Here is a 24,967-nt window from a genome sequence, read left to right as displayed (position 1 = left end):
AACTGTACGCACGCATTAAAAAAAAAAAAAGCGCCGCCGCCGATGAAGTTTTACGGTTTTTAATGGATTTTGGGTGATTTTTATTACAGTTTTCGGGTGTCTATACCCCACACAACTGCAGCCCTCATAGCCCCACCCTTCCCACGCTACCCCTGGAAATGCTTTGAAAACTGCTTTTTACAGTAACTGCCCACTACAGTGCTGACAACAGGGCGCAGGCAGACATGCATAAATGAAAAGACAGATCATCAGTATCACTCAATGATTTCTTCTTCTTGTAGGTCCTCACTGGCAGCCTCCTCAGAGACAGTCTCTCCCTGGAACTCATTCTCATCAATGAGTGGCTCTGAGTCTGAATCTTCCTTGGCTCTAATTTTGCTAACTTTTTCTCTTGCTTCTTCAACGCTGTCACAGTTTTGCTAGAACATGTCACTTATTTTGCGTTGCACTGTGCCAAAGCAGGTAGCCAGCAGCCTAGTTCTTTAATGTTGCCCTCTGTTTTGTTTTCTCTCTCTTTTTTTCGTTCCGTGAAAGCAGAAGACATGTGGTTTTAAGTCGGTCTGGTGAAAGTCGGTGTCATTTTTGCTTCGTGCTGCTGACAAACGGCACTGGTCATACAACGTCTGTCAGGTGTAATAAGACTTCATCAGAGAAGGCTTGAGTTCGTTTTGCTCTTCAGTGCTGTTTTTATTAGAAATCTACAAGCAGTGAAATCAGTTGAGAGCTAACGACAATAACAACCTCTTGAAATTGAATACAAAGTATTAATTTCCTTTAAGTTTTAGAGACAAATCTAAATCAACATCAAACTTTGTATCCATTTGAGATTTTTTTTTTTTTTTTTCCAGCAGGGATCAGAAATTCAAGTGTAACAGTGACTCCAGCATCAGTCCAGCTGTTTCAGTACATGCACACACAAACATCAGCATCGGATTCTTTTAGAAATAAAATATTTGAGGACTCAAGTGAGGTGATTGATGACAAAGACAGTACAGTAGTTAACTGGAAGTGACAAAATACACCAAACCCCCCCCCCCCCAAAAACAGACAGACAGACATTGAAATATGTACCAATTCAGAAAATGTATCAACAGTAAGTCCGAAAAGTAAAAACATTTATCTTGAGTGCAACTGCAGTAGAACCTGTCTAGTGAAGTATAGGGAGGGTTTACAGAGCAATGGGGCGGCAATTTAGTGCATATCATATTAAAACTAGTACATCTTTGCTCTTTATTACTTTAAAAATTACAGTCCATCAGAATAAATGTTACTTAACTTATGTTACAACCACCTGGTTATTTCAGATTTGTCGTTCCATGAATCAACTGATGGTTTCATTTTTTTCATCGTGTCGTAACATGACACCGTCTTTACACAAACCCTTGATATGTTTGATATCAACTCTTTTTCGGACACTCGTGCCCGCTACGAATGCCCGTTGTCATTAAAAACGATGCGTAAAAATCATCTCGGTATTACTAGAGTCTAACTTGTGACATAATAAGTTTAGAGGCCAGCTGAGTAGCGAAAGCGCCTCTCCAAATCACGAAAAAAAAAGAAAAAAAAAAAGGTTGACATCTGTTAATTAACTATAGATCAGCGCCAATATTCCAACAGAATATCCCTTTTGAAATGCAATTCGGAAAAATTCCTCTCTTAACACCTGCAGTATTAAGTAAAGCAGCGATGTACCAACACCAGCCGTTAGAATTCATCAGAAGAAACATCAGTGGTTCTCTTCGTGGATAATTCCTTATTCTTCTTTCAAGTTTTTCAACAACACACAGTTAGAAACAAAAGATTTGTTGTTGTTGTTTTTTCCAAAGGGTCTATTCCCTCGTTTAGATTTGTTAGTGGTTTTCAGTGATTGGTTGTTGTGAAAGCTGCAGCCGTGCCCATGTAATTCGGACCTTTCAAGAGGTATTTGAGCCATCAAGTCAAGCCTAAGACTTCTAAATATTAGGTAAAGTGTGGCATGAGCGTAATTATAGACACGTTTCTCTTGAGGTGTTGTCCACCACAAGAACTTACTAATATTTTCTGCACCTGTTCCGACTGCAGTAACCATCACTGCTGACGGGTTCTGACTGATGCAGTACTTTAGCAGCAGCATCAGAGAGGACAGTTCTCAGACATGTTGACAATGTAGAACAAACGGAACAAGACAGCGAACTCAAACTTCTTAGCTGCTGATTAGGAACCAGTTCCTGCGGTGGAGACCTTCCTGGTCGTGAGAGTTGATGCATCAGCGGTGGCAGCTTTATGCCCTGAAACTCCAGCTCCTCTGAAAGGGTTGGAAGGGTTTCTTGAGGTTGAAGAAAATAAGTTGAGGTTTGAGTCGTGGGGTTTTCTCAGGTATGACAGCAGCTTTACTTTCCTCAGTGGGGAATCGATTGTGATAGATCTCTGGGTAAGACTTCTGGAACTGAAAGGGAGAAAAAAAAAAAGGGAAAAAAAGCGCATTTAGTGGGAAAAACATCCTCACCAAAGACACAGAGACATTCCTGGGACCCCCAGACATAAATACGGAAGACAGCAAAGTCAAACAGATATTGGAGTTTAGAGCTTTGGCTACTGAATTATGAGAAAATGAAAAAGGCCTTGGGCATACGGGGAAATGTCTTCCAGTGCAATCCTCACATGGCCCTGAATTTACCACTTTAATATCACTGTAAACATCTTAGAGTCAAACAGTGTTGATGTATGAGAAATTCCCACTTGAACAACTGTGAAGACTGCAACGACCACGACGAGTTTCTTCAGCAGTTTTTTTAATCCAGCCATCAACGACTAACAACAGAAAAAAAAATGTCTGTTAGCCAACCACCAAGAAGCGGTTTAATCCACACCTTTTATGGCACTGAACAAGTTGTACTTTGTTTGTAGCTAAAATAAAAAGTGTTGTGTATTACTGCTCATACAGCTGACTAAAGAGGATGCGGATTGTACTGGATGATGTCCTTGAGAGTTTGTCTTCAGACATTATTAGTCTGTTGGGAGTAATCGGTGACTATGAGGCGTCGTCAGCTTCAAGCTGGCTAGAAAAACCCTCCTTGTGAGCAAGAGACATCTATTTGGGAGTGCTTGAAAGGCAACGCCACTTTTTGGGGTTTTCGAGGTGTACCTGTTTCAGCCTTTTCCTCTTGTCCTTGGCAGGGAGCTCTCTGTCAGCAATCAGGCCCTCCAACAGCTCCTGCAGGGGGGTCTGGGTGCCGATCACTTTCTGCTCCTCAGAGTCCACCCTGCTGATCTGTTTACAGAATGCTGGAGATGTGCCGAAGTCTGTATCTGCACCTGCGTATTTTATCTGATGGAACAAACAAAGCATGCGTGGCATTAATGTGATATACTGCAGGACGCTTCAGTCTAGAGAGGTCGCCTGATGATCACTGTGCCCAGTAATCGGCTTACATATATCATATTATCTATACAGGCACATTTATTGGCTGCCAGATTAAGTAAATTCCCCTTTTGAGATGCAGTCGCTCCTGTGAGGCAGCCTTCTGTCTCCAGGGTACAGTCTGTCTCAACAACAAAGGCCCGCCCACAGTGTGTGTGTGGGTGTTGCAGAGAAACATCTTTCCAAGAACAATTTTTCGAGGGTTAGAGCAATAAAACCCACTCTGGAACTACCATGTTTGTTACAAAACTCTCCCTGTGATGTAAAGAGAACCACAGTGATAGATTCATTTCGACGCACCGACAAAGATGCAAATAAAATAGTGAAAATAAATAAAACGGCTAAGAGAAAGGAAATAATTATGACACCCATCTACATGAAATTTATTGTGACAGATTTATGTTCTTATCATTTTTAAAAATTTTTACTGTTGAGGAATCGCTGTCTGTCAAGTAGTTTCATGCACAATTGGGTTTTTAATGATCTGGAAATGATCTATTCTGACACGGCCAGCTTCACTGGTGCACTGGCATGTTGAAAGACTCACGGTGGCTGTGATTCGGTTTGAGCAGCTCGCCTGGCCGCGCATCACTGCAACACAGTAATTCTGTCTAACTTGTGCTTTGTTATTGTGGTCCGTGTTTTTGTTAAGAGTACAGCTCGCACACACTCAGGGCAGGTAATTATTCACACTGCACTGACACACACACGCGCACGCACACAGCTTGTTTGTTCTCTCTCTATTAGTTCCATTAGCTTCAGTGACGTCGCCAACCCTGTGCGTGCTTTGTTTCACATCTGTTTAGGTTCACTTTAGATCTGCATATTGTTGATTTATTCTTTATTTTAATTTTCACATTTATTTTACTTGGTTCTCTGACATCTTTTGCCTTTGGTCTGTTGTCTTAATCTTCGCCATCACTTATTCATGTGTTCATTTGAAAACAATAGTTCTACTTTTGGTTGTTTAGTTACTTCCCTTATCCTCAGTGTTTAACTGGACGTGAGTGAGTGTGTGTGTGTGTGTGTGTGTGTGTGTGTGTCAAATTTCAAATCAACTGGACTTATGAGCACATTTCAGCCTTCAGCTGTTATTTTTCTTTTTAAAGGAAGTGCTGCCATGTGGCCAGTAGTATCCATGTTTCTTGAGAAGCATTTGCACATCATTTCCAGTTATTGGGAAATTGCATTTTGAGCAGCAGCCCTTTTCAGGATCAATTGTGGTTCAAAACGTTCAGTAACATTACCAGCCCTCTCAGCGGTAGTTTGGGGGAAGATGATGGCTGCAGTTTTGAAATCGCATTCAGGACACTTGTGCTACAGCTCACGGGGGCTGTAAGCACAGGGTGACACGGTTGAATCAAACTCAATCACGCTATCACGTATGCTGATTACAAACAGCCAGTTTGATACATTTTTCCAATGTGCCAACCAAAGGCAAGCGAACATCGAATAAACCACAGGAGTAAATAAGAAATAGACGCCTGTCTACCTCACCGCACAGATGAAGAAAGCGGGCCGTGTCTCTCGGACTGTCTCTGTGCGTTTTTTTTTTTTTTTTTTTAAGTCCGTACACGCCCTGTTGCAGAGAAAAAATAAGACCCTGTTTTGCTTGTTTTTTAAAAGATAGTCACGTTTCAAATGGTAATAGTCACGAACAATGAAATGAAAAACCACTGAGGAAGCACGGCCCTGTCCCTGGTGTTTCATGGTGTGTATCCCATAGCAACATTTGCAAACTGAGTGGTAGACGAGTCTGCAGCAGTGATGGGACTCTTGCTTTGCACCAGATTTGGATGAAAAGCGCCACTTTAGTGGTGTTGAGCTTTTGAATAAATCTGTTTTCACAATTTTTCTTCATCCCATGATGGAAGCTTACCAAGCTACAAATCACTGTTCTAAATGTGGTCCTTTATTTCTATATTCATATTATAACGGTTTCTTCCACTTAAAGGACATGAGGAAGCAAAATGCCCTGGTCACGTGACCTTGCTGATCAGTTAGCACCCTCCCTCATGAAAGACAGTAGGCAGACAGCACTGACTGACCTGAACTCTGCGGAGGTGGGACAGGTGCTCCTCCACTTGGCAGCGCAGCTTGGTTGGCACTTGGAAGATGCTGGTGTGGTGCTCCATCATGAAGGTGACCAGCTTGGTGGCCAGCAGCTCGTCTAAGTCCATCTCATCAACCGAGCCCAGAACACAGTGAGAGAACGTCTGAACCATCTGGATCGAGATCAGGGATTGAATGGGAAGTGAACTTCCAGCAACACTGCAGTTCCGTGTGAAGAGGAAGGAGACTTGAAGTTGTTTCGCTTGTGCCAGGACTCTGTTTTGGGAGGCGTGTGGTGCTACTGAGGCCTGAACCTGCTTATTCTCTCATGATTTCATGGGGGGACTTGAAAACATAGATATCACCATGTAGAAAAATCTATATACAGACACAGGGTCCTCATCAGAGTGGATAAAGGTGTGTGAATTTAGGACGCTGATCAATTGTTTTTCATCGACTTGAAAACAATAGCTTCACGCAAATATTGGACTTTTGGGGTGAAGTATCATTTTGAGTCATGTGCCTGTAGGCGTCCACTTGACTTGTTGGCTAAAAGCTGTGGCAGTTTGGGCAATTTATTGTTTACAAGTATGAGCAAGCTGATGAAAGCCACATAAATCACAATGCAAATATTCACAAATCAGCCCCCACAGTTTCCAGGAGGAGAGGATTTTCTGGCAAACAACAATGTTGCCCTGAATCATAGTTTAATAAGTAATAAGCAAAAAACAACCTCCTAAAAAACAATATTTCCCACAGCTTCTCTCTGCTCCCACACCTGCCTGTATTAACTCCCTCCAGCAGCACTGACATCTAATGCAGCACTGAATTAAACTATGGCTACAAAATAATTTCCCAGAACTCCTTCGTCACTGTACAGCTCCATTTAACATGAATGCAAGATTTAGACTGTCAAACAACTTAATTCAGGAACTTAAAATGCTCCTTGTTTTCTGTCACTGTACTGACCTTATAAAACACAACAATACCTTGGGATATCAGATCGTCTACAAGAAAATTCATTGGCTGAAATGCGCACAGTCACATGCTTGTTTTCTTATTCATCTGAGAACTGGTTGGAAGGTTTTCAGTGAGAACAGACTACTGTGAGCAACTCAATTGTCCTCTTGGATAAAAATATTCAGAATCACCAAAAACAAAGAGCATACCAGCGTGCGGGTGGCGATGGTGTCATTGAGAGGAGGCAGCTGGGGATTCTGGCAGACACGGGCCATGAGGCGCAATAATAGCTGGAGGCGCCTTCGATTTGGGGGAGGCAATAAAAGAGTGCTAACTTGAAGAGCCTCAGCAGCTACGTCCCGGTGCTGCAGCAGACCTGCAGAGATATGAGGAGAGGAGACCCTTGCTCTCAGAGGGCAAACACAGCTACTGGTTTAACAAAAGATTATCTGTGGCTGTGCATAAGTATCAGCGGTGGATCCTCTGTATACTCACTGAGGATGTTGACAAAGACCTCATATAGATGGAAAGTCAGTAGAGGTTCTTTGAGTCTCTGGAAGTAATCTGCCACGGTCTTCAGCACATCCCTTTCGAAACCTGGGTAAACTGACTGTTTGGTTTCATTTGGCCCTGAGAGAGAAGGCAAATACACGGATAAGATAAACTCAGTCAGCCCCAGTCAAGGCTCAATCTATGCACATAAACACAGGGATGTCTAAAATCTATATTTCCAGAGAGAAGAATCAAAATGTCTACTGTATAGTCAAGATGTATTTTCCTGGCAGGGATGCTTTTGGACACATGAGCATTTACTCCCCAAAAAATACAAGGTTGAATATGTCCCCGAACACCTCAGCAAGCGGTCTGCGTGCCTGGACTGTGCATCTTGGTAGCTGTTTGCACTTTTATTTGGCCACTTGCGATCGGATGATCGAAGACACATTTTAAAACCAGTTGTAAGAGAAGGCAGTTTGTTTCATCAATGACGCGAGTTATATAGAAGTCAGAGTGACAGAAATGTCAGTGAAGTATTTGGTAACACCAGAGACAGAAGGTTCAAAGTTAACTTTATGGTCCCCAATGAGCCAACTGGCTCTGCAGCCAGCAGCCAACAACAACCAGACAACAACACAACAATAAACAGTTAAAAAACTAACAGGATAAAATAGATAAATAAGTACAAAGTTATTTAAAAGCCACAGAGAGAAAAGAGTTTTTAAGCGTTTGTCCTTGCCCAGGGCACCAAAAATCTGTGGCCTGAAGGGAGCAACGTAACGTAGCCATGAAAGGCATGACACTGGTCTGCCAGAAAGAGAACGAGCCTTCTTTAGTGTCCTGGTCTTCAAAACGTCTTCCAGGTTGTCCAAGGGGATTCTCACAGCTACAGAGCTCATCAATTCCCTGAAGCTGATTTTTGCTGTATTGGCTCAGAAGCTCGTACCATCTCACAAGAGAAAAGGTAAGCACAGATTCAATAAAACACAAGTAAAACATTCTCAAAAACGTTTGCAATAAAAAGTTTCTGATGTGCTTTCTTGCACACAGCATCCACTTGTGACTCAAATGTGAGCTTATCATCGATCAACGTGTCAGGATACTTATACCAATGAACCACCTCAAGTGACTGGTTATTGATGGTTAAAGGAGAGATGATTAGGGCTGAAACGATTCCTCGAATAATTCGAGTAACTCGATTACAAAAAATGGTCGAGGAATTTTCTCTGTCTCGAGGAATTGTTTAATTTTGCCAGCTCAGAGCATGGTATTTCGCCCGGATTACTTTTAATGCGGCACAACGCGCTGACGTCACGCACGTAAAGGAAGAAGAGAGAGGCGGCGGATGTGTTTGGTTTTAACCATGGATGTAGAGGTAACGACAAAGAAGGCGACGAAAGCGAAGAGAAAGGCACCAAGAAAAGGCAGAAAATGTCAAAAGTGTGTGAGCATTTCTAGCTGGACACCAAGGCGAACGATGTTGCATGTATTCACTGTAAGACAGCGCTTGCGTACCACAACAGTACGTCTTCAATGCTGCAGCATCTCCACGGAAGGCACCCTGTTTACTCCGAGAGCGGAGGACCATCAACCGAGACAAGATAAAATTAAGTTAACGTAGCGCTAATTAATGAGATTAACGTTTCTGTACCTTGCTAACATAACGTTAGCCCTGCGGAGGGCTAGGTTTCTATTAATTAGGACTACTGTCGATGCGTGGCTAGCGTGCCTTTCATACAGGCTTTATTTAATCTGTAAAAACAGCGCTGTAGAGTGATGAGGGTGAAAAATAACAACATAATAAAGCTAACTAGTAGTTGTCAATTTTAGCTCAGTAGTCATTGATGGATAAAACATCAAGTAGCACTGGTGCCTAATGTGCTCCAATACAGCAGGTATCATAATTTTATTTTGAACACTGCAAAAAACTCAAAATCTTATCAAGACTTGAACTTAAAAGTTAACTAGAACTTAAAATTTGCTTGACACAAATGAAGGTTCAATTGAAACACGTGGGAAAAACACCTAACCTTTTAAGTGATGTGTGTTATCAGGTGCAATGACATTTTTAGGTTAGAAATAAGAACATTTCTTGGTAAGATCCTTAGTTTTTTGAGTGAAGGCAGTGAATTTGCTCAACTGTTGTAAGGTCAGGGTTTTTAAATGCACAGCCATGAACCTATTGTATTATATCATTTAGTCTTAGTAATGTCAATTAACAAATTATTATTTCTCTTTTTCAGTAAATCATCACAGTCTCGCATGGACAAATTCATCTACAAAGCGCCATTATGTAGCCCCGAGCTAGCAGCTGAGCTTACAAATAGCATTTTAAACATGATAGTCACAGACATGCGCCCACTAAGCATGGTGGAGGATGGTGGTTTTAAAGCAATGGTTTCAACCTTCCAACTTTCTTCACAAAACAGATGGAGAAAAACTATGAAGTCATCAAAGCCAAGATGAAGCAGGCTCTACAAGAGACCAACAGCGTTGCACTCACTGCTGATATTTGGAAAAGTATCTCAACGGAGGCTTGTATAGGGGTGACATGCCACTATATTGGGAAGAACTGGAACATGGTGTCCCACTCCCTGACGACGATGCCCCTTGAGGAGAGACACCCAGCTGCAAATATTGCAGAGTGGATTGAGGAGGTGATTGCCAAATTTGACATTCCAGCAAAGAAAATCAAGGCTGTCATCCACAACAACGGTGCCAATGTCGTAGCAGCCGGACGGGCATCAGTGAGATGTGCAGGGCACACCCTCAACTTGGTTGTGCAAAGCTCACTGAAATTCCACCAGGCGATCTCCAAGTGTGTTGCTGCTGCGAGGAGCCTTGTCGAACACTTTAAAAAGAGTGAATTGGCATGCACCAAGTTGAAGGACAAGCAGAAACAAATGGGTTGCAAGGACAACATGCTGGTGCAAGATGTCTCCACACGCTGGAACAGCACTTATGCCATGTTGTCCAGGCTACAAGAACAGAGATGGCCAGTGACTGCCACACTCTCCGACCCAGCAGTGACCCAGAGAGGGAAACACGACCTGGACCTCAAACCTGAACAGTGGAATCCGATTGAGGAGCTGAACCAGGTCCTTGAGCCCTTTAAATCAGCCAGTGTTTCTGAGTGGACAACAATATGTCACACTCTCTGCACTTCCACATCTTGTGCACAAACTTAAAAAGAACATACAGAGTCCAGAACTTGAGACTGCACCTGTGAGTTCATTCCAGACTCATGCAACAGAACAGGTCACAGAAAGATGGCAAGGACTACTTGAGTTTACTCCTGAATCTCCAAACATCACCCTACTTGCTGCTGCTCTGGATCCCAGGTTTCGAAAACTGAGTTTCTTGGCTGCTGAGGAAGTAGTCAAGGTCCAAAGTGCAGTACGACCCATGGCACTTGCAGCCAAACAGCAAGTGAGGCAGCCCACTGCAAGTAAACATGGAGCAGACAGCACAGCACAGGACTCCCCACCAGCGGCACATGCCAAGAGGACTACATCATTCCTTGACCCAGACTCCACCACCAGTGACGAAGAACAAGATGAGGAGCAGCAGTTACTCCAAGCTGTACATCAGGAGGTGAAGGAAATATTATTTTTTAATTTTGGCTCTGAAACAATTTTCACAATAATGATGATAGAAAAATTGTACTACAGATAATGACTGTAATACAACTGAAAGTAGAGCAAAATACTGTATGAATAAAACATTTTTAATATTATTGTTGTCTCATTTATTCCACAGGTCTTCATGTATTTTGGAGAACATCCCCTTTCCAAGAAGGAGAATCCACTGACTTGGTGGGAAAAGAATGCAGCACGCTATCCAACATTGGCAGAGCTGGCAAGGTCCCTGTTGTGTATTCCAGCCACATCAACGCCATCAGAGCGTCTGTTTTCAGCTGCAGGTAACACTGTATCAAAGAAGAGGGCAAGCCTCAGCCCTGAGCATGTTGATATGCTTACCTTCCTTCACTGCAATAAAGTGCTCCTTGAAAGGTTTGCACACGTGCCATGAGAGAGACAGATTACAAGGTGTGGCCCTTGCCTTGATTCTTCTGCATATTGCACTCACAACAGAAATGTGTGGAACTACTGATGCATGGACTCGTTCCAGTTCAAATGTTTTTGCCTCCCATATGCCACAAAGAATCCCAAAGGAGAAGACTGTTATGCCTGTAAATTCTATTGCTTGTAGCCAAAGTATTTTTTTTTTCTATTTTTATTAATGCCAAATGTTTTTGGTACTTACAAGAATACACTAAGTTGAAAGTTATTTTATTTTATATTTGTGTTTTATTTATTTATTTTTTCTCGTCACATTTCCTGAGGTGCAATTGCTGTTGGCTCATTTATACAATGTGCATCTAAAAATAAAGACATTGATTGTCTAAAAAAGGAAACCAATGGTTCAGTATTAGGTGAAATGTCTTATTTTCTCACGTATATTTATAATTGCTCTTTAACTAAGCAAAAATATGTTTTATCTGATTACTCGATGGAATTTTCAGTAGAATACTCGCTTACTAAAATATTCAATAGCTGCAGCCCTAGAGATGATAAAAGGATTCTTCCAAAATCTACAACCATCTTTAGTTTTAGTGGCACTAATGTCAGAAAAGAAGACTTACACCACTGAATGAAATCATGAACCACAGGGCCATGATCAGAGTTGCCCTGGTCAACCAATGAGACGACAACAGAGTCGTCAGCAAATTTCACAATGTGAGCCCCTTCATGCTGACTACGAGAAGAATTGGTGTACAAACAACCAATAGTGGAGAACAGACAAAGCCTTGGGGGGATCCGGTGGATGCGAAAACAATGTCAGACAGTAAACCACTTGACTTTCACACGTGATCTTTCTGTTAAGAAATCCAGAAACCAACAAAGTAGCCCCGGATCTACATTGTGGTTCCTCAGTCTTTGTGCAAAGACATGAGGCTGGATACAATTAAAAGCCGAAGAAAACTCAATGAAAAGTAGTCGCACCAATGTCCTTGTGTCCTCCAAATGAGACAGGGTCATTTTCAGCAAGGTGCTGATGGCATCATCCACCCCCCTACTGGACCTATAAGTGAACTGAAGGGGTCCAGATCAGCCTGAACCAAAGACAAGAGTGTCTCTTTTATATTTTTTTCAAATGTTTTCATAATGAGCGAGGTTAGCGCTACTGGTCTGTAATCGCTGAGACATTTCCGCACGATAATTTTGGGTTCCGGAACAATAGTTGAGTTCTTCAAGAGTTTGAGGGACCCTGTTCAGCTGAAGGGAGGCTGAAAAGATACAACAGCAGATGTCTGCAACTGACTGCTCAGAACAGTACTTAGGAATCTGACTTCCAACCGGTTGTAAAAGCAATTTAATTCATTTGCCAGCTCGGTTTCAGTTCTGCCACAGAGGGAAACTGGGCACTTTTTGGATTTCAACACCATAATGGACTTCACACCATCCCAAGCGGGTGAGATTTCCTGGCTCCGAGCATGCCCTCAACTTTGTCTTTGTAGTTATGTTTGACAGTCCTAATTTCCCTTCTCATTTGTTTCTGAGATTCCCTGAACTGGATTTCATCACCCTGATTAATTTATATATATATATATATATATATATATATATATATATATATATATATATATATATATATATATATATAAATAAAAGAGGAATCCGACGATGGCCTTGTCTTTTCAGCCACAGTTCGCCTCGCCTCACCCTTTTCCTTATGCCAGCCGGCTCAGATGTCCACAAGCCTGTCATCAGCGAAGTATAGGGTCATCTCCGTCAGTTAGTAGTCAGTTACTAGTTACAGTTTAGGCAGGTTACGACTACGTAGAAACGAGACACAGACGCTCACAAACTGCCGCTGCATGTCGCCATTAACAGCGCCATCAGTCAAATTAGCTGATCTGCATCTGGTGGGAATCTACAACTACAGTCAGAGGTTGCCTGGTGATGCTAACTGGTTAGTTTTTGCCGGTTGATATAAGAATTCAGCTGACAGATTCCTCTAAAGCTCTAGCTTATTACTTAAAAACCTTGACTGTTATCATATAATGATTTATTATGAGTTGAACTATGCAAATACAGCTAGTTACAATCCTGCTTTCACTTATCATGCCATATCTTGAGAAATTTCTATAAAATTTGGCGCACGTGTCCACTGGGACTCAAAGATGACCAGGAAAGACTTTGGTAGTCAAAGTCACTGTGGATTCACACAAACCCAATGCTGTATTGATGTTTTAACTTTCAAACAGGTGAAAATGCATACTTACAGTTGGCGAGGCATTTCATTGCTGATACCACCCAGTAAGGCATGTCCTCTGGTGATACAAGAGGACAAAGGTGAGTCATACTACCCTTGTTCCTCAAAAGCAGCAATTGTCCTTCCAAGTCCTGCCACGTACCGGCTTTGTTCTCCAACACAACTATGCCCGTCTTGTTGACGCTGAACACATTATGAACAATGTGTTTGCCTTTCACGTGTGTTGGGTTCAACACTCCATCCAGAGTTGTTAGGCCCAGCACCCTCTGCAAACTAAAGGGAGAGTAGATATCAGGACATAAGGCACAAACAAGAGTATTTAAACAGGCTCTATAAGAGGTTTACATACTGTGCAACTGTCATTGATTTCCAGATGTGGTCCACTTGTTTGGGAGTAATCTCCTTCCTGCGTATGAGCTTGCATTCATGCACATCTCCAATAGCAACACTGTGTCTTTTATTCCAAAAGTCTGAAGTCTGTTCAAAAGAAGATTGGAGACATTTCTTTTTAATGTCACTTGATCAGACTATTGGGAAGCACTTCATATATCTTTGCTCACACAGTGTGAGATGTGTTGAGTGGTGAACGTTGCAGTGCAGTTTTGCGAGGTTCATATGAAGATATAATTTTCAAGGGGGTGGTGATTCAAAGAGTTTTGTCTCACAACCTGAGCATGCACACACGTGGTGAACAGAGTGCTGGCCCCACTTCACACTAGGGCTGCAATCAACCAAAGAAATTCTTGGTCAACTGAAGCCCTCAAATTTTGACTAAAAATCGACTAACTTTATATATGAAAACTATACTGTGTCAACTATCTGCCCAAAACCTGTTGAGGAATATTTAGACAACTGTTTTTGTCACGTTATAATAACAGACCGACACTATCATTTGTCCTGCGCACAGAGCGAGACTGAACGGAGGAGCTCAGCATCGCGGCTGAGACACAAATAGACTTTTAAATTAAAACTTTACTCTTAAACACAAAAGGCAAGTCCACGGTAAGAATTTTTACAATTAAAACAAAACAATTATTAGACTAAAACATTGATAAGTTCATATACTCAAAACTGATGGGGCAACCTAAGGTGGACAAGTTAGCTTACCGTTTTTAGGTGATACGCCGTCGTGTTTGTCGTGGAGCTGTGACATGAAAACTGTTGTTTGCAAACTTTGCATTTGACTTTTTTCCATTATCTATTTTCATGAAATGCTGCCACGCTGCAGATGTCTTTGACATGGTGGACGAGGACTGACTTTAAATGAAACAGTCAAAAATAAATATACATTCATCAAACCACCAGACGTTGGCCTTCTAGTACTCTTCAGTCTGTCTGTTTCTTGCGGTTCGGGCGAGTCCAAAATAGCAAAAACAAGGGGGGTGTTCAAAGATAGATTGTTATCTGTGAAACAGGGGTGCTTTCGGTACTTTCCTCCTAATGAAATTAACGTGGCAAAAAAAATCAACCAATCAGAATTTTGGTCGAGCCAGAACGTATCGACAAATAAATCGACCAGTCGACTGGGAGATTACAGTCCTACTTCACACACACCATCACAATGTCTCACAGAAAACAAAACAAAACAATGTAGCCTGCTTAACAAAAGAACATATCAAATACCACCGTCAGGCTCTTCATCTGCATTGCACTGCAGAATGACAGGATAGTGAATTCACTGCAGCAGAGACAAAACTTAAACTGATATTAACTTGCCATTAGGTCCCTGCCTGTTGCAACACACTTCAAGTACAACATGAACCAAAGCAATCATGAAAGACTGAGACATCTCTCTCTCACCATAACAGCAGGCTTCAGGGGTGCAATGTTTTCCCGCTGCGGTAATTCTTCATAATCATCCCAGCGAATGAGTCTTGGCAGGTCACCGTCTCTCAGCAGAGGCTTTGTTGGGAAAGATTTCAGGGGAGAGAGTGTGGGGAACCTGAAGAGAGACCACACCGCTGGGATCAGTTGAGTGGTGAAATGGAACATGCAGAAGCAATAACAATCTGACCTCACTTTGCTTTGCACCGTGTTCCCACATAGCCCAATCTCCTCTCAACACACAATGAAGGTGCTGTATTCTGTTGTTGCTTGTCTCAGGTCGCTCAGTTCCGATGTTAGCGCAGGGACGACGACAGCCACACACACAGTTTGATGGACAATGGAAACAGCTTGAGTGCAACTCTATGAAAAGAAGACTGAACTCAAGGATGCAGCTACTTGGATGCTACTGCACTCAACACATCCTGAACTGTTAACTTCATTTTTACAATTGTACAGAAATCTAGACGTCTGATATGATCGAAACGCATGTATTTATTTTATCTCGAAAGAATGCTACGACCGCTACCAGCCAAGTTGTTATATTCATCTTTTAATAGATATCACACTAAACGTATGCCCTCAGTCTTACGCCAATCATCGTCTGATATGGAAAAGATATTTTTAAAGCTACTTCACCAGAATTATTTTAGCCCTTTGGATTAGAAATTCTACCTACATACAATAGCTAATGTCTCTCTACACGAAGTGAGGGAAATTAGCATATACCAGTCCTACAAAGAATGAGCCTGATCTTTATTTTTATTTTAGCAAACATATCTTCATTTCCCCACTTCAATCTGTTCATCAACATTTACAAAAACTATGATATAGAAGCTGGAGAGACATTAGATGAACACAAGTAACAGTGCAGTTGGGCTCCTGTCAGTGAGAATTTGGCCTACAACTACAAATCACCCACGGGGGCAAAAGCACCAGATGTCTCGACATCATGTTGTCCACAATAAAGAGTTGTCGCTATTCAGAACAAGCAGCTTGTACCTGTAAAGATGGCTGTTGTCTTCAAAGTCTTCTGTCCCATGGCGTCCTTTGATGTCTTCAATGACGTGGGCCTTGAGAAACTTCCTGAGCAGCTGCAGTGTCTGGTAGCGAGTCACCTCCGGCCCAAAGTTACAGTTGTGTCTCAACAACTCGTGAAGATAATCGACAGCCTCTGATCCTGTGAAACTGAAGTCATAGTAGCGGAAGCTGGCCCAGTGTTTTCTCAGCGGCATGCCTCCACGAAAGAGTTTAATGGTCTCATTCCACTGCAAATCAAAAAGGATGGAGGTCAGAAATGAGGAATTTACTTTCATTTCTTAGAGTACCTTTTGCTGCACACCTATATGTCCATCACCAGCAGAGAAAAAGCTCAGATATTCCCCCCAAAATCTCAGGAACACTTCAACTTCTTTACTTTATTGTCTTTTTAAATAAGTGCATTATTCTGCATGTTCAGATGCGCTGCTGGATACCCACAGGAAGAAGACTGCGGGCGATGTTAAAACACAAACATAACCAGCAACAGAGCACATTTATAGAATGTAATTTTTCATATTCAGTGACATGACAAATGCGACTATCTTGTACCTCCTAGATGAGAGGAAATAAAGGAATGATGAAGAAATGTATATAGAATTTTGTGAACTAGAAATTCCATCTATATTTATATCCAAACAAAATTCCCACACTCACGGAAATTGTATTCAATTTTATTTAGAATCAGAAGACAAATTCCTCTCAAATTTGTTCTCATATAATTTTTTTCCCCTGAAATATTTCAGTTTTTCCATCCATCCATTTTCTACTACTTATCCTGCTAACGGTCACGGGGGGCTGGAGCCTATCCCAGCAGCCTGAGAGGCGGGGTTCACCCTGGACAGGTCACCAGTCCATCACAGGGCCAACACATAGAGACAGACAACCATTCACACTCACAGTCACACCTACAGTCAATTTAGAGTATCAATCAGCCTCGTCCTCAAAGATCCAGAAAGAACCTGTGCTGGAGCCCAGAACCTTCTTACTGTGAGGCGACAGTGCCAACCACTGCACCACCGGGCCACCTCTTTCACGTTTTGTAATTTCCTTTTCCTTCTTTTATTGGAGGAATAGTCAATTATAAGTGCCGACAGCGGTCTGAGCCGTCTGGTGAAATGAGTTTGGTAGGGAACACACATGATGGCTGATGTGGCATTTAGCTGATCAATAACCACCAAGGACACTTAAAGGAGCAAATCTGGGAGAAAAGACACCATGAAGCTTTGATCAGTGCAGGCTGATGACTCAGACAGCACAAATTAGTGTCACTGAGAAACAATTACTGGTACTAAATTGCATAAGCTGACGTCATGATTGTGATTAATCATGTGGCGCTATTGTTTCAGTGAACTGATGTCCATTAATTTGGATGATAAAGTTTATTGTCGATTGATTAAATGATGGGCTGCACGGTGGTGCAGTGGTCAGCACTGTGGTCTCACAGCAAGAAGGTTCCAGGTTCGTGCCCTGGCTCCAGCACAGGTTCTTTCTGTGTGGAGTCTCCATGTTCTCCTGTTCCTGTGTGGGTTCTCTCTGGTACTCCAGCTTCCTCCCACAGTCCAAAGACATCAAGAGGGGACGAGGCTGATTGATACTCTAAATTGACTGTAGGTGTGACTGTGAGTGTGAATGGTTGTTTGTCTCTATGTGTTGGCCCTGAGATGGACTGGTGACCTGTCCAGGGTGAACCCCACCTCCCACCTGAAGGCTGCTGGGATAGGCTCCACCCCCCCGCGACCCTTAATTTGCAACATGTCCATAATATATATGTCAATATCAGAACTGTCTAACTCCTCTATTTTTGTATTGGTTCTCCTGTATCTGTCCAACATCCTTTCCAGTGAGGTGAGTGGTTTCCATCCTCCAACACCTCAGACCGCATCAAATTGAGGAAAAAGACTTTGAGCCTCGTTGATGAAATGTTTCCCCTCACTGAAAAATGTGCAGCTGCAAGTGGAGGAACAGCTCAGTGCTGTAGAAGAGAACGAGGGAGGAAGGAAGGGTTGCTGCCTGGAGAGTCTGGTTGCACACAGACCAGGAGGTAGGGGGCCCTCCACAGCTGAGACCACCTTGTATCACCTGAAAAAGTTTGTTTTCTGCCCTAAACTCATTTAAGGTGTTTTTGTTTGTTTTTTTGTCTGGCATGAGGCTGCCCTGTTCATGTGCAGGGTTACAAATGTGTCGAGACTCAGATGACCAGGTGACGGCAGGACCATGCACACCCACTCAAACACACCAATTAATGTAAGCAGCAAGGATTTTCATTGACAATTTGATTGAGGGTTTTTGTTTTCTTTTGTTTTCTTTTGTTGTCATCAATTTTCCAAATTTATTAAAAATAAAACTGGCAGTTCTGCTGAAGCCTTTAGGGTAAAGCCTGGAAAAAATTGAACACTTACAGGGGAGAGTTCTTTCCTGTTTAAATCAATCCATCAACAAAGACTGTTGAGGGAAAGAAGAGAAAAGTAGCAACATTTGGTGAACAATAACAGCTGGCAGATGATCTAAGCAATTAAAAGTGGGACAATGGAAGCTGACCTTGTGGAGGTGGCTGCAAAGAGGAAGTTCTGTACCTCAGCTCCGCAAACTAGGAACTCTTTAAAATATGACGAGAAAACACTGATCCTTAAGGAGAAATTATGCAGAAATGCATAAAAAACAGTAAGTGGTATAACTTAAGTATTAAAGCTCTGACTGACATTAAGACTCTGTTGACATGACAACCGCAGAGGCAGAGGGATCTGGGTTTGTTTATTGTGTGAATAAATGAACAGGGTATTTTGCGGTCAAAGACATGGTGAAGCTGTGTCTGACCATGCAAATAATTCAAAAGCAAGACTCAAATAGACATCAATCCATAACAGATAGTATTAGTAATTGTAGTTAGAAATGGGAAAAATTTTAATACCTAAAATGTAAAAAAGAATAATAAAAAAGGAAACCATCCTTCCATTTTCTTCCGCATATCCTGTTAAGGGTCGCCGGGGGGGGGGGGGGGGGGGGGGGGGCTGGAGCCCAGCAGCCTGAGAGGCGGGGTTCACCCTGGACAGGTCACCAGTCCATCACAGGGCCAACACATAGAGACAGACAACCATTCACACTCACAGTCACACCTACGGTCAATTTAGAGTGTCAATCAGCCTCGTCCCCTCTTGATGTCTTTGGACTGTGGGAGGAAGCTGGAGTACCAGAGAGAACCCACACAGGAACAGGGAGAACATGCAGACTCACACAGAAAGATCCTGTGATGGAGCCGGGACTCAAACCTGGAACCTTCTTGTTGTGAGGGGTTAGTGCTAACCACTGCACCACCGTGCCACCCACTAAAAAATTAAATAAGCTTAATTTGATTAAATTAATGAAAAGAGCATTTTAAAAGGGATTTATCTACTGATATAAGCATCTCTTAGTCTCCAAGAGCTTATACTGATTTATTTTGTAATCTCCATCTTGAGCAAAGGCATTGGCTGATTACAATTATGTAAAAAGCATCATTCATTACCCTGAAAATTCTATATACGTCCATCACTTTTAGCATTTTCATTATAATCAGGCATGTCGTACTCCAAAGAACATGTCACTGACACCAATTGTACCAAATGCTCGTTTGCATACTTTACTGCTCTGATCGAACATAGGATAACCACATGTGATGAGGTAACCAAGATTCTGTTGCCACCTTTATGAGTTCGTTTCCTCGCTGGGAACGAACAAAAAAGGGAGATAAAGCCACTGCAACTAGCTGGAATACAATAAGTAAAAAACAAAACAGATATGATAATATGAATATTGTGGCACCATGATAATAAATGTGTTCACACATGGGTCTCCTGCTGGGCCTTTTGTGGTTATCGTTTATTTCAATACTTCAAGAAGTGCAGCAGTTCTCACTGCATCAGCGCCCCCTAACTTCAGTTTCATAAGTGAAGCTAGAGTGGATAAGAAAGGAGGTGGAGTTGCAGTTTTGTTTAATGAAACCTTCCAATGCAGGAGGATGTCATATGGAAGTTTCAACTCCTTTGAGTGTGTTGCTATTCAGCTGAGAGCCTCCTGTCGTGCAATATCATTAACCATCTACAGGCCCCCAAAAAATAATGCACTGTTTTTTGATGAGTTTTCCAAACTACTGTCTATTATCTGCATTGAGTTTGACTGTGTTATTCTCGTGGGGGGGGGGTTTAACATTCATGTTGATAATGTGATAGATGGATATGCAAAGGAACTCTTAAATACTCTGGATATCTTTGGACTCTCCCAGCATGTAACGGATCCAACACATAACAAGGGCCACATATTAGATTGAATTATCTCCAACGGTCTGAACATTTCTGACGTTGTGGTGAGTGATGTTGCTCTTTCTGACCATTATTGTGTTCAGTTTAAAATGACTATCCCTGCCAGTCTTTGCAAAAGTGAAGCAGAGGTGATAAGAAAGCGGTCTATTAACAACAGCACCGGTGCATTATTCACTCAGGCTTTTACATCATCACCAACTCTGCCCTCAGCCTCAGTCAATGACCTTGTTGATAGTTTTAGCTCCAGTGTTATGGATGCCATTGCTCCAATTAAGACCGAAGTTATAACTGGCAGAAAAAAGTCACCATGGAGGAAAGCCATTCTGGTGAAAGCTCAAAAAAGAAAGTGGAGTCAGGCTGAACGCAGATGGCGTGAAAACAAACTCCAGGCATTTATAAAGAGAGTCTTCACATTTATAACCAAGAATTGAAAAAGGCAAGACAGTCTTTTTTCTCTGAGATGATCAAAAACCACCAACAATGCCTGCACCTTATTCACTGTTGTCGACAGACTGACAAACCCTTCGGCATCTATTCCTGCTGAACTGCTGTCCAACAAGTCATACAATGACTTTGCAGTCTTTTTTACAGATAAAATTCAGAAGATAAGACAAACAATATGTTGCTCCTCCAAAAGTAACTTAGTTATGTCACCAGTTCCTCCTCAGTTTCTCAGAAATCTAGAAACATTTCAACCCATAGACCATACAACTCTGACAGAAACGGTTCAGAATTTAAAATCCACGAGCTGCTGCCTTGATATGATGCCTACAAGCTTGCTGAAACGGTGTTTTTAATTGTGTTTCATCAGATATATTGAAGATAGTAAATGCTTCTCTTCAATCAGGTCAATTTCCCAGGGCACTGAAAACTGCAGTAATCAAACCTCTTAAAAAAGCCTAATCTGGATGCTTCAGTAATAAGTACCGGTAACTAAAGACCCATATCTAACCTTGTGTTTTTGTCAAAGATCATTGAGAGAGTTGTCTATCAACAAATTCATTCTTTCTTGACCCAAGACAATCTCTTCACTGCTTTCCAGTCAGGTTTTAAGGTGTTAAATGACTTACGCCTTAATACTGATGCATCTAAAATATCAGCATTGGTACTACTAGACCTTAGTGCGCATTCGACGATCACAACCTGTTGCTTGACAGACTGGAGAGGTGGGTTGGACTTTCTGGTGCGGTGCTAAATTGGCTCAGATCTTACTTAGAAGATCGTGACTTCTTTGTCTTGCTTGGGAACTGTGAATCTAAGCAAACAAAGATGACATGTGGAGTCCCGCAAGGCTCTATTCTTAAGCCACTTTTGTTCAACATCTATATGCTCCCACTGGCCCAGGTCATAGAGCACTATAATCAGTCAATCAGTGGATGGGCCAGAATTTTCCCCAGCTCAGTTCAGAAAAGACAGTAGTCATTGTGTTTGGTCCCAAAAATGCAAGAATTGAGGTCAGCAGCCAACTCGACTCAATGACACTACAAACCACCGACCAAGCTTGAAACCTTGGTATTGTTATGGACTGAATTTTAAGAGCCACATAAAAACTATCACTAAATCAGCCTATCATCATCTCAAAAACATTGCACGAATTAAAGGATTTCTCTCTAAACAAGACATGGAAAAACTCGTCCATGCATTTATTCTTAGTAGGCTAGATTATTATAATGGTGTCTTTACAGGTCTCAATAAAAAAAGTCAATCATCCAAAATGCTGCTGCCAGAGTCCTGACCAACAGTAAGAAAATGGACCACATTACACCTGTCCTTAAATCACTGCACTGGCTCCCTGTGTGTCAAAGGATTGAGTTCAAAATCCTGTTACTGGTCTATAAGTCACTGAATGGGCTTGGGCCTAAATACATGTCAGAGCTGCTGACTGGGTATGAAGCATCCAGACCCCTCAGGTCATCAGGTACAGGTCTACTCAGTGTCCCCAGGGTCAGAACCAAGCAGGGTGAAGCTGCTTTCAGCTTCTGTGGTCCACACCTGTGGAACAAACTCCCTGAACCTATGAGGTGTGCACAAACTGTCAGCTCATTTAAATCAGGGCTGAAAACACTGCTGTTTACTGCAGCCTTCTTATAGTGTATTGATTTGGGATTGATCTGGGTGATTTGGTATTGATGGATTGATTTAATATTGATTTGTCTGCTGTCGAATTGATTTTAAACTGTTTTATTGATTTTAAATGACTTTTGAATGTTTTAATTCATGTATTTGTTTTTAAACCGTTTTTAACTTTCAATTCTCTCTTTACATCTGTAAAGCACTATGAATTGCCCTGTGTATGAATGGTGCTATACAAATAAATTTGCCTTGCCTATGTATACAGGACTAAAAGCAAAACACTGCAGGAAAAGAGAGAGCAGGTCTGCATGCAGGTACACTCAATAATTTTGATTCACCCTTACAAGTCAACCTCTTATCATCAAGACCTTCTTCAGGCTGGGAAGATTACCTACACTCGTTTGTGGATAACCTGCCATCAGCCAATGCCTGAGTTCAGAATAAGAAGAAGAGGAAGAAGAAGAAAAAGAAGAATGTAAGTCTGCACGATGCACTGACGTAATTTATGCTTTTTAATCATGTTGGTCTACAAAATGCTTCAATCTGCAAGTAACTACTGCAAAGTATTTGTAAGCTTTAGTTGTCAAACGTGACTTTTTTTTTTAGAGAAAAGTGTTGCTCTTATTTCCTTTGGACATTCATGTGGCAAAGACATGTTCTCAGCGAACAGTGCAGACAAGTCAAATGACTGTTCAAAAAAATATTCAAGTTCCACAATTTTGAGTCTCCATTGTTGATGTGTTTTTGTGTCTGGATGTTGAAAAGGTATAGATGTAATGAAGAAATTATAAGACAAGTTAAAGCCAAGAAGTGTCCAGTCCAGCTGACAAGTGGACTTTCCTCTGATCTATGGTGGTGCACTGTTAATTTGAGCAGGAACGGTATTTTAATTGGAATAACAGCAACTTGCGAATAAGAAAAAAAATAAACTGCTGCAATCGGTGTTTCTCTAGTGATTTCGTCTTCTTTTTAACAGAAATGTGACATCTTTGCTGATTTTGATTCCATAAACTATCTTGTTTTTAACCACTGTGAACTTAGTTGATAATGACTCATATGAAAATGAATATGATTCAATACCAGCTGGAGCCATTGCAACAGATGAGTAGGACGGACAGAAATTTACAGGGGCAAACAAGTAGAAACAAAAGACTGAGGGGAAAAAAGGGACTGGCGTGTAGCAAGCTTATCCAGGAAGACTCAGGGTGCGTGATGAGTTGAGAAAAAAAAAAGAAAAAGAAAAAGATCTTTTTTTAATGTAACTTGTGCCAACTTTGGAACTTGTAGTAGCTGACTCAGCACAGGCTTTTACAGTAGTGACTCTCTCAATACTGCATATCAGGCCTCTTCTACAGATTAGAAAAGCACATGGATAAATAAGGAAATATCTCAATTCCATTCAGCTGCCTGGGTTCATGCTGCCACTGGGACACTGGTGAAGAGCTATTGTCCACTAGTAACTCCTATGTGCAACAATCTTATTTAAAAGACCTCCAGTAGACATCAGGCTGAGTGGAGGATATGTCCTGGCTGGAGGAATGCGAGCGGTCTTCTCTATTGACTGGCATCTCTGTCCAGTGTGTAACCCTGGAAGTCAGCTGAGATGTGCTTCAACCCCATAAGCCCACTAAAGGAAATAGCGAATGAGTTCAATTAATATTCAATTTTGTAGTAGTAATAATAATAATGATAAGAATAATAATAGTTCCTACTTTGGTTTCAGGGGGTTACAAAGCAAATGTCTCACCCAGCAAACTGAATGCAGGATAACATGTTTCTATACGGTTTAATAATGAGTTCCTAGTGTCTTGAGTAGGTGAGGTTAAGCAGTTGCTGTTACCTTTGATAAGATGTGCTCTGGGTGTCAGTGTATTTTGTGAAAGGGGTGAGAGGAAATGCTTAATAACCCATGATTTGACCGATATTCTCCGAGCAATTCTTTGCTTCAACATAGAACTCGGGTCATTGGATTGTAGACATCTGTTTGTCTGAGGGGCAGCGCAGGACGTCACGTGTAAATTAAGTTTAAGTTACATTGTCCACAAATATGGTTTCTGAAGGTCTCGGCTCTTACGAATGGACTAAGCAACTTTTTACAGTGCGATGAACCTCGGGACGAGACCGAACACATTTACTCTTTCAGATCAACAAAGGAAAAGAGGAAAATGCGGCGCATGTTGGCCGATAAAGCAAAGCTCGTTTACGGCTGGAAAACGTCAGAAAGCACGTCATTCGGGCTTCAATATGTGAACGTTACAAAGAAAATTATCAACCTGGAAAACGGAACCCGTGAAAGACACTTAAAACTTCAACAAATTCTGAGTAAAAGTTTGCTAACTTGAAAGACTCACCAGTTTAGTGGCTCTGTAAGGACCGGGCCCGATGACTCCTCCACCCTCCATTCCGATAATTCAGCTGCTCTTCAGTCGTAAGAAAACATTTGTATAAAAATATGTAACATGAATACGCGTTGTTTAGGCAGATGGAAACATGGTTCGAGTCTGTCTGGGCAGATACGTTGCTGCCAACTTTGAATCTCTTACGTCAC

The 24,967-nt window shown here is 41.8% G+C and overlaps 1 protein-coding gene, 1 long non-coding RNA gene and 1 pseudogene across 2 annotated transcripts; 2 read left to right on the top strand and 1 right to left on the bottom strand.

Annotated features, from left to right (window-relative positions):
• Positions 1–679: 679 nt before the first annotated feature.
• On the bottom strand, positions 680–24,966 carry LOC147253705 (DEP domain-containing protein 1B-like). Its single transcript, XM_086218961.1, has 11 exons — positions 24,771–24,966; positions 16,013–16,278; positions 14,987–15,128; positions 13,536–13,663; positions 13,329–13,459; positions 13,197–13,244; positions 6,908–7,042; positions 6,622–6,788; positions 5,449–5,625; positions 3,125–3,307; positions 680–2,425 (listed from the first exon to the last, which is right to left on the bottom strand). Exons 1-11 carry the CDS (start codon positions 24,819–24,821, stop codon positions 2,261–2,263), a joined length of 1,593 nt encoding a protein of 530 aa, XP_086075087.1. The 5' UTR covers positions 24,822–24,966; the 3' UTR covers positions 680–2,260.
• On the top strand, positions 9,170–10,615 carry LOC147253707 (E3 SUMO-protein ligase ZBED1-like; annotated as a pseudogene).
• Positions 12,794–15,494, top strand: LOC147253706 (uncharacterized). The gene is made up of 3 exons (XR_015118582.1): positions 12,794–12,883; positions 13,179–13,266; positions 15,290–15,494. It is a non-coding gene; the product is annotated as an uncharacterized LOC147253706 (long non-coding RNA).
• Position 24,967: the final 1 nt, after the last annotated feature.

The sequence above is a fragment of the Aulostomus chinensis genome, chromosome 11 (genome assembly GCF_037954235.1).
Source record: "Aulostomus chinensis isolate RoL2024-O1b breed Wild chromosome 11, RoL_Achi_v1.0, whole genome shotgun sequence".
NCBI lineage: Eukaryota > Metazoa > Chordata > Actinopteri > Syngnathiformes > Aulostomidae > Aulostomus > Aulostomus chinensis.
The sequence above is the reverse complement of the archived record's forward strand: the minus strand, read 5'-3'. Positions and strand labels throughout refer to the sequence as shown.

What these genes read in the sequence shown, in the direction of transcription:
- LOC147253705 (XM_086218961.1), bottom strand. Translation starts at nt 24,821, where the DNA reads ATGGAGGGTGGAGGAGTCATCGGGCCCGGTCCTTACAGAGCCACTAAA. An exon ending in CCCTGAAGCCTGCTGTTATG is followed by an intron (nt 13,664 to 14,986) that starts GTGAGAGAGAGA and finishes TCTTTTGAACAG; the next exon opens with ACTTCAGACTTTTGGAATAA. An exon ending in TGTGTTGGAGAACAAAGCCG is followed by an intron (nt 13,245 to 13,328) that starts GTACGTGGCAGG and finishes TTGTATCACCAG; the next exon opens with AGGACATGCCTTACTGGGTG.